This window comes from Archocentrus centrarchus, chromosome 15 (assembly GCF_007364275.1).
Source record: "Archocentrus centrarchus isolate MPI-CPG fArcCen1 chromosome 15, fArcCen1, whole genome shotgun sequence".
Classification (NCBI taxonomy): Eukaryota; Metazoa; Chordata; class Actinopteri; order Cichliformes; family Cichlidae; genus Archocentrus; species Archocentrus centrarchus.
Genome location: NC_044360.1, coordinates 253,136 through 267,629, shown reverse-complemented (window position 1 = coordinate 267,629; position 14,494 = coordinate 253,136). Strand labels below are relative to the sequence as shown.

The window sequence follows — 14,494 nt, the reverse complement described above, 5'->3', positions numbered from 1 at the left end:
ATTGCAATAATCTAAACGTGAAGACACAAATACATGAATCATTTTTTCCAGATCAGCCTTGGAGACCATATGTCGTAACTTAGAGATGTTCCTTAAATGAAAAAAGCAGGAACGAGACAGAGATCTTACGTGTGAGTCAAAGCTCAAAGAGGAATCAAATATTACTCCAAGATTATGGATGCTGGACTTAGCGGTGGGACAAAAAGAGGCAAGAGTCTGACTGACTTTTATATATAGCTCAGGAGGAGCTATAATCATAGTCTCAGTCTTATTGGCATTTAAAACAAGGTAATTACTGGAGAGCCACTCACTGATCCAGGTTAAACACTGGACTAGGGTGGACAACCTATCCAGCTGCTGGGGCTTAAAAGACATATACAGCTGAATATCATCAGCATATAAATGGTAAGAAATCACCTTAAAAGACTGAATGATGCCAGCTAAAGGGAGCATATAAAAAGAAAATAATAACGGACCCAGGACTGAACCCTGTGGGACCCCACAATTTAGGGAGGCAATGGTGGAAGTGAATTTGCTGGTCCTAACAGAGAATGTCCTATCAGATAAATAAGAAGAAAACCAGTCTAGTGCTGAGCCAGAGATACCAGCCAAAACCTTAAGCCTGTTAAGCAAAATGTTATGATCAATGGTATCAAAGGCTGCACTGAGATCAAGTAAAATGATGACAGAACAATTCCCTGCATCAGAGGCCTACATACTGACTAGTTATTATACAATACTACTGTTAGTGTCTGTGTAGATTCTCAGTCATCCAGGTCATAGTAGTCTCTGGAGCTTGAAAAAGGCGACTGGACTTCTTTTTGTTTCTTGAAGACGTTTCACCTCTCATCCGAAAGGCTTCTTCAGTTCTCAACCAAATGGTGGAGAGACCCAGGTATTTAAACCCCTGTGGGCGTAGTCCCCTGGAATACTACTGTTACTATACAAGTTAACTTGTAATCCAATCCGTTACACTATTATTATATTCAGTGTTTTTTTACTTTTAAATTGAAATTGTGTGCAGAAGGTAAAAGTAATAATTTGCTTGTTTTTTTTTTACTTTATTTTTTTGACTTTTCACTTAAATGTACTAAATAAAACAAACACCGGAAAAAAACAAAGTTGGCCCCGCCCGTCTCCTTGTTCGTTTCCGGTTCCGGGTTCTTCCTGCCCCAGCGTACAACAGAGGGAGGAAAGATGGCGGTGGCCGAAGCTAAAAGAGATCCATCGTCCGCTTTATGCTCGGAGTTTCTGAACTTCTCCGCCAAAGACACCGCGTCGGTAAGCGGCTCCTGGAGCCCTCAGCCTGGGCTAAGGCTGCGCTGTGCGTCCCGGTGTGCGGCGGAGCTCAGCCCGCTGCTGTTCGCGCGGTTTAATGATCCGCTGCTTGTTTTCATGCTAATGCTAAAGCTAAACATCTGCCTGTCTGTGCGTCACTTGTTTACCTGTCTGCCCGTCAGTCAGCGGTATCAGGACCTGTTGATAACCCTGATTCAACCCTTTAATTAGTCGCGTCAAACGGTTGCTAGGAGGCTGTTTAACGGCAGTCACAAATTTACAGACGGTCACGTGACCTCTGAACACCGGTAAATTAATCTGTGTAGCTGTGAGAGAACAGCTGGAGCACAGATGAGAGCTTCAGGTATGTTTGACAGCTTATGAATTAGAGATGAGGTTCAAGTAACAGCTGACAGGTGCTGAACACAGTTAGGCAGCCTCACAGGTACATTTTACCTGTAATTATGTTTGTTATTCTCATCTACAGCAGGTGGTAGACCTGATTGAATAGAATAGAATACCTTTATTGTTCTTATACAGAATGTACAATGAGATTGGAGGGCCACTCCTGTTCAGTGCAATGCAGTAGGAAGTCACACTTCCTAAAATATAAAATAGAACTTCTAAAAATATACATAAAATAAAACTGAATGTATAAAAATATATACATTGTAAAAAATAAAATAAGCATGTGCATATAATAATGAAGATGGTGAGTATTGCACTTGGTGAATGAATATTGCACTAGTGGATGAACATTGGACATTCCACAATATAGGTGTGACAGATATTGTTCAGTATGAATGATATAATATTGCACAGAGATGTGGGTGTTGCACAGTTAAAGTGGGTGAGTGTGTGAGTTCAGGGTGGTGATTGCTCTGGTGAAGAAACTGTTCTTGAGTCTGTTTGTTCTGGCTGTGATGCTCCTGTAGTTCCTGCCAGAGGGCAACAGGTCAGAGGTCAAAGCCAGGGTGTGAACTGTCCTTGATGATGTTTCTGGCTCTGCTGATGCAGAGGGAGGTGTAGATGTCCATCAGGGAGGGGAGAGGGCAGCCAGCGATTCTTTGTGCTGTCTTGACTACCCTCTGAAGCCTGACCCTGTCTGCCTCAGTGCAGCTGCCGTACCATACTGTGATACAGTACGTCAGCAGGCTCTCAATGGATGAGCGGAAGAAGGTCAGCAGCAGGTTTGAGTCCAAGTTGTTCTTCCTGAGGACCCTCAAGAAGTGAAGTCACCGCTGAGCCTTCTTGATAACAGCTGTGATGTTATCTGACCAAGAGAGATCAGCGGAGATGAGGACACCAAGAAACCTGAAAGTGTGGACCCTCTCCACACGTTCGCCATTGATGTAGAGGGGGGCTGGGTCAGTGTTGATGATCTCTTTGGTTTTCATGGTGTTAAGTGCCAGGTTGTTCTCTGAACACCAGGCTGTCAGCTTCAGGACCTCCTCTCTGTAGGCTGCCTCATCTCCGTTTGAGATAAGTCTGACCACTGTGGTGTCATTAACAAATTTGACGATGAGGTTGTTATTGTGGGCTGGACTGCAGTCATCGGTGTAGAGGCAGTACAGGAGGGGGCTCGGCACACAGCCCTGTGGGGAGCCAGTGCTCAATGTGCGGGTGGAGGAGAGATGGGGGCCGAGTCTGGGGCCGGTTGGTTAAGAAGTCCTTTATCCAGGAACACGTGAGAGGGGGGAGGCCCAGGGTGTGCAGTTTGGTGGTGAGAATGTCCGGGATGATTGTGTTGAACGCTGAGCTGTAATCCACAAAAAGCTCTGCTGCTGCTCCAAGTGGCTCAACACAGAGTGGAGAGCTACAGCGATGGCGTCCCCTGTGGATCTGTTTGCACGATATGCAAACTGATGGGTGTCGAAAGTGGGGGGCAGATGGTCTTTGATGTGCTGGAAAACCAGCCTCTCAAAGCACTTCGTGATTTTGGTGTGAGGGCCACAGGGCAGTAATCATTTAGGCTGGTGACAGATGACCTTTTGGGCACAGGGATGATTGTGGCTGGTTTTAGGCAGGGGGGGATGACCCCTTGGCCAGGGAGAGGTTGAAAATCCTGGTGAGAATCAGGGTGAGCTGGTGGGCACACACTTTGATCACCTTGCCAGGTACTCCGTCTGGTCCAGCAGCCTTCTTGGGGTTCACTGCCAAGAGCACGTGCCGTACCTCATGCTCCTGGACAGTGAGTCTAGTGGAGCTGGAGGGGCAGGGCCGGACCAGATGGGTGGTCCCGAGGTGTCTCAAAGCGAGCAAAGAAACAGTTAAGTTCCTCTGCTAGTGACAAATTCAGGTCTCCTGCAGTCACATCACAGCCTCTGAAATTTGTGATGCTCTGCCCTGCCACACCTCCCGTGTGTTATTGCTGTACAGATGGGACTCTATTCTCCTCATGTAGTCCACCTTGGCTTTTTTAATTCCTCTTTTCAGGTCAGCTCGAGCAGCACTGTACAGAGCTCTGTCACCTGACCTGAAGGCAGCATTGCGAGTTTTGAGGAGTGAACGGACCTGGCTGTTCATCCAGGGTTTCTGGTTAGGGAAAACCTGGATGTTTTTGCTAACAGTCACATTTCTGATACAGAACTTAATGTAGTCCAGTACCGTCCCTGTGAATGCTTCCAGGTCCTCGTGTTTGAATAAGTCCCAGTCTGTGTGTATGAAGCAGTCCTGTAGGTCGCAGAATGCGTTTTCAGGCCAGGTTGTAATGGTAGGCCTGGCTCTCCCTCTGAGGTTGGTGTATGCTGTGGTGAGAAGCAGGGAAGAATGGTCGGACTGGCCGAGGTGGGGGAGGGGTTTGGCTCTGTAAGCGTGCTTAATGTTGGAGTAAACATGGTCAAGAGTGTTCTCCCCTCTTGTAGAACATTTGACATGTTGGTGGAATTTCAGTTCAATTCAATTCAATTTTATTTATATAGCGCCAAATCACAACAAACTGTCGCCTCAAGGCACTTTGTATTATGGGTAAAGACCCTACAATAATACAGAGAAAACCCAACAGTCAAAACGACCCCCTATGAGCAGCACTTGGCGACAGTGGAAAGGAACAACTCCCTTTTAACAGGAAGAAACCTCCAGCAGAACCAGGCTCAGGGAGGGGCAGTCATCTGCCGCGACCGGTTGGGCTGAGGGGAGAGAAAGACATGCTGTGGAAGAGAGCCAGAGATTAATATCAATTAATGATTAAATGCAGAGTGGAGTATAAACAAAGTAAATAAGGTGAATGAGAAGAAACAGTGCATTATGGGAACCCCCCAGCAGCCTAGGCCTATAGCAGCATAACTAAGGGATGGTTCAGGGTCACCTGATCCAGCCCTAACTATAAGCTTTATCATAAAGGAAAGTTTTAAGCCTAATCTTAAAAATAGAGAGGGTGTCTGTCTCCCGAATCCAAGCTGGAAGCTGGTTCCACAGAAGAGGGGCCTGAAAGCTGAAGGCTCTGCCTCCCATTCTACTCTTAAGTATCCGAGGTACCACAAGTAAGCCAGCAGTCTGAGAGCGAAGTGCTCTGTTGGGGTGATATGGTACTATGAGGTCTTTGAGATAAGATGGTGCCTGATTATTCAAGACCTTGTATGTGAGGAGAAGAATTTTAAATTCTATTCTAGATTTAACAGGGAGCCAATGAAGAGAAGCCAATATGGGAGAAATATGCTCTCTCTTTCTAGTCCCTGTCAGTACTCTAGCTGCAGCATTTTGGATCAGCTGAAGGCTTTTCAGGGAGCTTTTAGGACAGCCTGATAATAACGAATTACAATAGTCCAGCCTAGAAGTAATAAATGCATGAATGAGCTTTTCAGCATCACTCTGAGAAAGGATGTTTCTAATTTTAGAAATATTGCGCAAATGCAAAAAAGCGGTCCTACATATTTGTTTAATATGTGCATTGAAGGACATATCCTGGTCAAAAATGACTCCAAGATTTCTCACAGTGTTACTGGAGGCCAAAGTAATGCCATCCAGAGTAAGTATCTGCTTTGACACCATGTTTCTAAGATTTGTGGGGCCGAGTACAAGAACTTCAGTTTTATCTGAATTTAGAAGCAGGAAATTAGAGGTCATCCAGGCCTTAATATCTTTAAGACATTCCTGCAGTTTAACTAATTGATGTGTCATCTGGCTTCATTGATAGGTAAAGCTGAGTATCATCTGCATAACAATGAAAATTGATGCAGTGCTTTCTAATAATACTGCCTAAGGGAAGCATGTATAATGTAAATAGAATTGGTCCTAGCACAGAACCCTGTGGAACTCCATAATTAACCTTAGTGTGTGAAGAAGTCTCCCCATTTACATGAACAAATTGGAGTCTATGAGATAAATATGATTCAAACCACTGCAGTGCAGTACCTTTAATACCTATAGCAAGCTCTAATCTCTGTAATAAAATGTTATGGTCAACAGTATCAAAAGCTGCACTGAGGTCCAACAGGACAAGAACAGAGATGAGTCCACTGTCAGAGGCTCTAAGAAGATCATTTGTAACCTTCACTAATGCTGTTTCTGTACTGTGATGAATTCTGAAACCTGACTGAAACTCTTCAAATAAACCGTTCCTCTGCAGATGATCAGTTAGCTGTTTTACAACTACTCTTTCAAGAGTCTTTGAGAGAAAAGGAAGGTTGGAGATTGGCCTATAATTAGCTAAGACAGCTGGGTCAAGTGATGGCTTTTTAAGTAGTGGTTTAATTACAGCCACCTTGAAGGCCTGTGGTACATAGCCAACTAATAAAGACTGATTGATCATTTTTAAGATTGAAGCATCAATAATTGGAAAGACTTCTTTGAACAGTCTAGTAGGAATGGGATCTAACAAACATGTTGCTGGTTTGGAGGAAGTAACTATTGAAGTTAACTCTGAAAGATCAACTGGAGCGAAAGAGACTAAACAAATACCAGCAGTGCTGAAAGCAGCCGAACATGAAGAATAATCTTTGAGATGGTTATGAATAATTTTTTCTCTAATGTCTAAAATTTTATTTGTAAAGAAATCCATGAAGTCACTACTAGTTAAAGTGAAAGGAATACTCGGCTCTACAGAGCTCTGACTCTTTGTCAGCCTGGCTACAGTGCTGAAAAGAAACCTGGGGTTGTTCTTATTTTCTTCAATTAATGATGAATAGTAAGATGTCCTAGCTTTACGGAGGGCTTTTTTATAGAGCAACAAACTCTTTTTCCAGGCTAAATGAGCATCTTCTAATTTAGTGAGATGCCATTCCCTCTCCAGCTTTCGGGTTATCTGCTTTAAGCTGTGCGTTTGTGAATTATACCACGGAGTCAGGCACTTCTGATTTGAAGCTTTCCTTTTCAGAGGAGCCACAGTATCCAAAGTTATACGCAGTGAGGATGTAAAACTATTGACGAGATAATCGACCTCACTGGGAGCAGAGTTTAGGTAGCTGCTCTGCACTGTGTTGGCACTGAAGAGCATAACAATGAAGGAATTAGATCCTTAAACTTAGTTACAGCACTTTCAGAAAGACTTCTACTGTAATAAAACTTATTCCCCACTGCTGTGTAATCCATTAAAGTAAATGTAAATGTTACTAAGAAATGATCAGACAGGAGGGGGCTTTCAGGGAATACTGTTAAGTCTTCAGTTTCTATGCCATATGTTAGGACAAGATCCAGAGTATGATTAAAGTGGTGGGTGGGCTCCTTTACATTTTGAGAGAAGCCAATTGAATCTAACAATAGATTAAATGCAGTGTTGAGGCTGTCATTCTCAGCATCTACATGGATGTTAAAATCACCCACTATAATTATTTTATCTGAACTGAGCACTAAATCAGATAAAAAGTCTGAGAAATCAGACAGAAACTCTGAGTAAGGACCAGGTGGACGATAGATAATAACAAATAAAACAGGTTTTTGATTTTCCCAATTAGGATGGACAAGACTAAGAGTCAGGCTTTCAAAAGAATGAAAACTTTGTCTGGGTCTTTGATTAATTAATAAGCTGGAATTGAAGATTGCAGCTAATCCTCCTCCTCGACCTGTGCTTCGAGCATTCTGACAGTTACTGTGACTCGGGGGTGTTGATTCATTTAAACTAACATATTCATCCTGCTGTAACCAGGTTTCTGTAAGACAGAATAAATCAATACGTTGATCAATTATTAAATCATTTACTAATAGGGACTTGGAAGAGAGAGACCTAATGTTTAATAATCCACATTTAATTGTTTTATTTTTTGGTGCAGTTGATGAAGCTGTATTATTTATTGTTTTTGAATTTTTATGCTTAAATAGTTTTTTGCTGATTTTAGCTTTGTTTTTTGGTGGTCTGGGAGCAGCACCGACTCTATGGGGATGGGGTTTTGGGGGGATGGCAGGAGGAGAGAAGCTGCAGAGAGGCGTGTAAGACTGCAACTCTGCTTCCTGGTCTCAACCCTGGGTAGTCAGTTTTTAGGAGGGTTAATAAATTTGGCCAGATTTCTAGAAATGAGAGCTGCTCCATCCAAAGTGGGATGGATGCCGTCTCTCCTAACAAGACCAGGTTTTCCCCAGAAACTTTGCCAATTATCTATGAAGCCCACGTCATTTTTTTAGACACCACTCAGACAGCCAGCGATTCAAGGAGAACATGCGGCTAAACATGTGGCTCCTGGTCTGATTGGGGAGGGGCCCAGAGAAAACTACAGAGTCCGACATTGTTTTTGCAAAGTTACACACCGAGTCAATATTAATTTTAGTGACCTCCGATTGGCGTAACCGGGTGTCATTACTGCCGACGTGAATAACGATCTTACCAAATCTACGATTAGCCTTAGCCAGCAGTTTTCCATGAATGTCGCCTGCTCTGGCCCCTGGAAGACATTTGACTATGGTCGCTGGTGTCTCTAGCTTCACGTTTCTCAAAACAGAGTCGCCAATAACCAGAGTTTGTTCCTCGGCGGGTGTGTCGCCGAGTGGAGAAAAACGGTTAGAGACGTGAACAGGTTGGTGGTGTACCCGGGGCTTCTGCTTAGGACTACGCTTCCTCCTCACCGTCACCCAGCCGGCCTGTTTTCCCTGCTGCTCGGGATCTGCTGGGGGGGAGCTAAGCTACCATGGTCCGCACCCGCTACAGGGGCCTGGCTAGATACAGGATTTCAGGAGTACAGTCTTGAAGTAGGCCTTGTTAAAGTCTCCTGCGATAATATGAACACTGTCGGGATGGGCCTGCTGCTGTTTGTTAATGGTTTTCAGCAGGAGAGAGAGCACAGGTCAAACCCTAACCCTGGTAACCAGCTGATTACTGATATCAGTGTAAGTGGATCCAGATAATAGAATGATATCCTGGTTATGCTCAACTCACAGCTGCTACTGCAGAGCTTGGTGTTGGCTGACTTTGAGCTTCGTTTTCTTCTTTTTTTTTTTTTTTTTTTTTTTTTTTTTGGTGGGTCTTAGTTTTAGGGCAGTGTTGGCTGGTTGTTGGCTGGTTTGTAGGGAAGTATTTGCTGGTTGTGGGGCAATGTTGTTCTGTTGTCAGCAGGTTGTTGGCAGGGCCCTGCTATCCAGGTCAGTGTGTTACTCTGACTGACACTGAGTGACAGTCTGAGCTGATTATCGATGACCTGCAGCTCCTGTTTCCATCACAGGTTCTGTCAGCGAACAGAGCCTCAGAGTTGGACTGTCTGTCTCTCACTGTGATATTATTACCTGTGTTTCTGCATTAGTGACACTTTAAAAAGTTTCACCCGCACTCACCTCTTCATGCACTCCACAGCACTCCTGGTGGTCAACAGTATAACACAGGGGTCTGCAACCTGTGGTTCTCCAGCCTCCTTGTAGTGGTCCAACTGACCTTAACAAAAACAATAAAATAATAACGATTATCTCAAATTAATTAATTTTATTTTTGTTGCACAGTTATCTTGGTGTTTGTGGTGATACGTTCGTTATCAAAGTATAAAAAAGTTTAAATAATTTTTCAACTAAAATATACGTCACATCCACTTCTACAGCCCTTGTAAGTGCCTGCAGATGGCGTCTTGAGTTTCTTGATCCCCACCCTTGGTAAGCTAGCCATGAATAAATCCACAAAAAGAAATCTCAAACGAAAACAGAATTTAATTCTGCATGGATAGATTTGTTTATTTTCACTGTGAACAATGCTAGCTTACCTGTGTGCTTTATATTTGGTGAGAAATTAGCAAACAACAAAAAATGTAGCGGTGAAAGACATTTTCAAAACAAGCACTCAGCATTTGCTGAAAAGCACCGAACAAGTGGCTCAACTCTCCAAACTTATATACAGCTGCTAGTTGTATGGCAGCGCAGGAGATTGTAAGAAGGGGAAAGCCGGAGAATACATGACAGAATCATTCATAAAAAATATCAGAGCATCTGTTCTTTGACTTCCAAAAACAAAAAGGAAATTGTTCATAGAATTATAGAAATGCCTCTCTCTGCAAAGACATCAGGGACAGGGCCATTAAAATGGCAACAGACATCACCAGTAAGCAAGTAGATGACATCAATTCAGCTCAAGCATGTTCTATTGCCTGTGATGAGTAAAGCGATGTAAATTATATTGCGCAGACAGCACTGTTATGCAGATACGTGAACTCTGATGGGCCGTAGGAGGAACTGATTGAACTCCTATCAATAAAAGGCCAAACACAGGGCCGGACATTTGTGAGGCTGCTGTGAGTTTGTCTAAAAGCCAAGTGAATAAACACCACTCACCTGGTGTCACTGATGGGACACCTGGTATGAGAGGAGCACAGAAGGGCTGTGAATTTACTTCAAAATCGCTGGATCGAAAACTGACGACTTTTCACGGCGTCTTGCACCCAGAAGCATCGTGCACTTAAACATCCCCCCCGAATGTATGGAAGTAATGAACCTTGCTATTCAGCTAGTGAACAGAATAAACACAGACAGTTCTGTTCATTGGTGATGAACATTGGTGATGAAGTTGACAGTGCATATTTGGATCTCCTGCTGCACATCGAAGTTTCGTGCCTGTCCAGGTGTTGAAATCCTTCGCTGCTTGTGTGGAACATGTGAAAACCTTGAAAAGCAAAGGCTTCAGCTATCTCAAACTGGGAGATCGAGGTTGGCTGGAAAGGTTGCACTTCATGGTGGATATGACAAGTCACTTAAACACACTGAACAAAAATCTTCAGGGAAGGGAAGCACGGCTCTGCAGATACTGGAGGATGTTTCAGCGTTTGTTGATAGTGTTTGCTAGAGATGTACAGAGAGGTATGCACTCTCACTGCTCCTCCCTGGGAGAAGAACACAATCACATAAACTGGGATTTTTGCCAACATGCAATTATTGTAATGCAAACTGCCTTTGGAGAAAGATTCAGTGAGTTCAGAAAGAAAAAAAAAACACTATCCTTCACTGTCACAGCCCTGGACATTGACCCATCCCTGCTGAACATTTTCACATTCACAGGAGGAAGTCAGTCCGGTCTTGAAATGGAACTGGCAAACATCATGGATAAAGACTTGTGGGTGTCCAAGTTCAAAAGTCTGACAGCAGATCTCTAAGAAGGCTCCTATCTGAAGGCCTACCTGACCAACTTGAAACATACCATTCCACACCAATATAGAAAAGTATGCATTTGGCGTCCTGCCAATCTTTGGCTCAACATACTTATGTGAGCAGGTTTTCACGGCCATGAAGTCCAACTATCGCTCCCACCTCACAGATGACAGCCTGCAGTCCTGTGTGTAGATCACAGTCACATCTTACAGCCCTGACAGTGAGAACCTCTGCAGCCATCTCCAGAAACAAAGTTCACATTAAACAGCAGCATTTAACAGACTATTATTTTTGAGTAGAACATTTATTTTAGACCCAGGGCTGATGTTGTTTTGATTGTATGCTCCGATTGATTGCTGTACGTGGCTGAGGAAAAGAAAACAAGAGGATGACATCACACTGAAATGAACTTTAATTACACATGTTCTAATTTTATGTTTACTTTTTTAAACTTTAACCTGAGGCTGTATATTTTACTTATATTTCTGTGGGCTCATTTTTATTTCAGTAATTTTACACAAATATGGGAAGACTCAGATTGGCCTGCATTGTTCAGTGTTGAATTCCTTTCAAAGTAGGTATGCAGTAGTACCTCTGTGTGGGGTTTTCCTTTGTTATAAAAGGTAAAAACAGAAAAAGAATAAAACTTATAAAACTTTATAAGCTGTGTTATGTTTTGCAGCTCCAGGCTACTTTTCTTTGGTGGAAGAGGGGGCAAAAATGACTCTTTTGATAGTAAAGGTTGCAGATCCCTGTTATAACACATTCACAGCACTTGAAATGTGAGTGTTTTATCTGTTATTATGAGTGGTATACAGGTGTGTATATACACACAGGTAGATGTCTGTGTAGATTCTCAGTTATCCAGGTCATAGTAGTCTCTGGAGCTTGAAAAAGGCGACTGGACTTCTTTTTGTTTCTTGAAGACGTTTCACCTCTCATCCGAAAGGCTTCTTCAGTTCTCAACCAAATGGTGGAGAGACCCAGGTATTTAAACCCCTGTGGGCGTAGTCCCCTGGAGGTGGTTATGACCCTCTATTGATCATGTGCTTGAACACATGTGCCCAGGTGTGAAGGGGGCGTGGGTCATATTTAATCAGTGGTTTCAGTTGAAACCAATTTAGGACTCCGCTCCATTGTTTCCTGTGGCCTATTGAGGTCACTGGAACAAAGGTGTGAATGGGGGTTGAGACGTCTGGGAAGGGAGCTCAGGACAGCACTGTAAGCGGGGGAAAGTTGGTGACGTAATCCACCTCCTCTGTTCAATGATGGTTGTTCACAGTGGACATAGATGGCTTCTTTCACTCCTCTTTCAAACCATCTGTTTTCCCTGTCCAAAATGTGGACATTGGCATCCTCAAAAGAGTGCCCTTTTTCCTTCAGATGCAGATGTACTGCTGAATCTTGTCCTGTCGAGGTGGCTCTTCTATGTTGTGCCATTCGTTTGTGAAGAGGCTGTTTGGTTTCACCAATGTAGAGGTCCGAGCACTCTTCACTGCACTGAACAGCATACACTACATCGCTGATCTTGTGTTTGGCGGGTTTGTCCTTGGGATGAACCAGTTTTTGTCTTAGGGTGTGACTTGGTTTGAAGTATACTGAGATGTCATGCTTGGAGAAAATTCTTCTGAGTTTCTCTGACAAGCCTGACACATATGGGATGACAATGTTGTTCCTCTTGTCCTTCCCATTCTCTGTAGTTTGTGTTTGGCCTTCATTCCTGTGCATCTTAGCTGATTTGATGAAGGCCCAGTTGGGGTAACCGCATGTTTTGAGGGCTTTCTTAATGTGTGTGTGTTCCTTATGCTTCCCTTCTGCCTTAGAGGGAACACTTTCCGCACGGTGTTGTAGGGTCCTGATCACCCCAAGTTTGTGTTCCAGAGGGTGGTGGGAGTCAAAGAGGAGATACTGGTCTGTGTGTGTGGGCTTCCGGTAAACTTCAATGTTGAGGCTTCCATCTTCCTCGATAAGCACCGCACAGTCCAGGAATGGTAACTTGTTATCTCTGGTGTCCTCCCTGGTAAAACGTATGTATTTATCCACTGAGTTAATGTGACGAGTGAAGGCTTCTACTTCTTGGGTTTTGATTTTGACCCAGGTGTCATCTACATATCTGTACCAGTGGCTAGTAGGGTTTAATCCCGAGATCCGGGATTCCCGGGAAATGCGATCAGAACCATTTCCCGTTTCCCGGGAAACGTTAGACGGGAAACCGGGAAAAAAGTCGCGCGCGTCGATTTGACTTTCAGAAAGAAAGAAAGCTTCAGAATGTTAAATTTAAGGAAATGTTGAGAGAAGGGTTCGTTTAATGCGAAAAGCATTACTCTTCATTTCAGGCATGTTCAGCCTCCGTTTAAGGCTTCAGCTTCATCTCAAGCGTTTTAATAGAGGTATTACACAGTTGTGCTTTTTTCCTCTTTAATTTGTTGAAATCGTAGGCAATGTGTTTACCCTAAGGTATTTTGTATTATATAATTTTATATTATTATATATTGTTATATTGCATTATATAGCCTATAAAATATGCCTGCCCTGAACAATAAAGAAATTATCATGAAATAGATTGCTTTAACATATTTCGCTTTTAAAATGGAGTTGAGTAAAATGTATATTTTTTTAGGCTATAAGGATTGGCCAGTTTTTCAATAGACGATTCACAGCGAACCTACTTTAACCCTCAGACACGGTGTTATAAATTTGCTGTTGCCAGAATGGCAATGACCAAGTCGTGGTGCATTACTCAAGGCCCTGTGTTATGCCATATTATAGTGTAGTACGGTAGTTAACTTTTCAATGACTGTTACAGCGTTCCACTGGTGGAGATATAGCGCAACAGATGTCGCCACGACAGCGCAAGTGGCTGAGCCTTTATCAATGCTGTGGAGATGAACCGTATTGTTTTGCACCAGCAGTTGTAAAATATCTTGGTATAATTCCATGTACAATGCAGGAATATTCGAATTATATTTGTTAAGGGAGTGTTGAGGAACGATACAACACCGCATAGCTCGAGCACTCGAATGTCGAGATGTAGGTTTTATTGCGTTAATCAAGCCGACGTTACCCCCTACTGGGCATAACAGGACATAGCTGGAAAGCTACCTCTACAATATCACAATAGGTTAAGGCCGACACAGGCTACAGAAGGCCTAATTAAAATAAAAAAATAAATAAACTTTTTCCCGGGATTCCCGGGAAATGGCTCTTCATTTCCCGGGATTTGATCCATGTCATTTTCGGGAAAAATATTAAACCCTAGTGGCTAGGTGCCATCCCTTTGAAAGAACCAAGAGCTTTACTTTCCACTTCCTCCATGTAAAGGTTGGCTACAATGGGAGACACTGGGGAGCCCATGGCACATCCATGCTTCTGTCTGTAGAATCCATCATTGTATTTAAAATATGTTGTGGTAAGGCAGAGATCTAAAAGTGCACAAATCTGATCTGGGGTGAAGCTGGTTCTGTTCAGTAAGGAATCGTCTTCCTGTAGTCGTCTTCTGACGGTCTCCACTGCCTCAGTTGTAGGTATGCAAGTGAAAAGTGAAACCACATCAAAGGACACCATGGTTTCATCTGGATCCAGTACAAGATTCTGGACCTTGTTAGTAAAATCTGTAGAGTTTTCAATGTGGTGGGGTGTGATGCCAACAAGCGGTGATAAGATGGTGGCGAGGTGTTTGGAAATGTTGTAGGTGACCGAGTTTATACTGCTGATAATGGGTCGAAGTGGG

General features: G+C 43.3%; 1 protein-coding gene across 3 annotated transcripts in view; it reads left to right on the top strand.

Annotated features, from left to right (window-relative positions):
• The first annotated feature begins 1,164 nt into the window (after positions 1–1,164).
• Positions 1,165–14,494, top strand: part of ubr2 (ubiquitin protein ligase E3 component n-recognin 2) — a 96,396-nt gene continuing 83,066 nt past the window's right edge. For all 3 annotated transcript variants that reach the window (XM_030747547.1, XM_030747546.1, XM_030747548.1), the window contains exon 1: positions 1,165–1,281. In XM_030747547.1, coding sequence (XP_030603407.1) covers positions 1,198–1,281 — 84 coding nt within the window. In that variant the 5' untranslated portion in view covers positions 1,165–1,197. The remainder of the gene's footprint in view (positions 1,282–14,494) is intronic.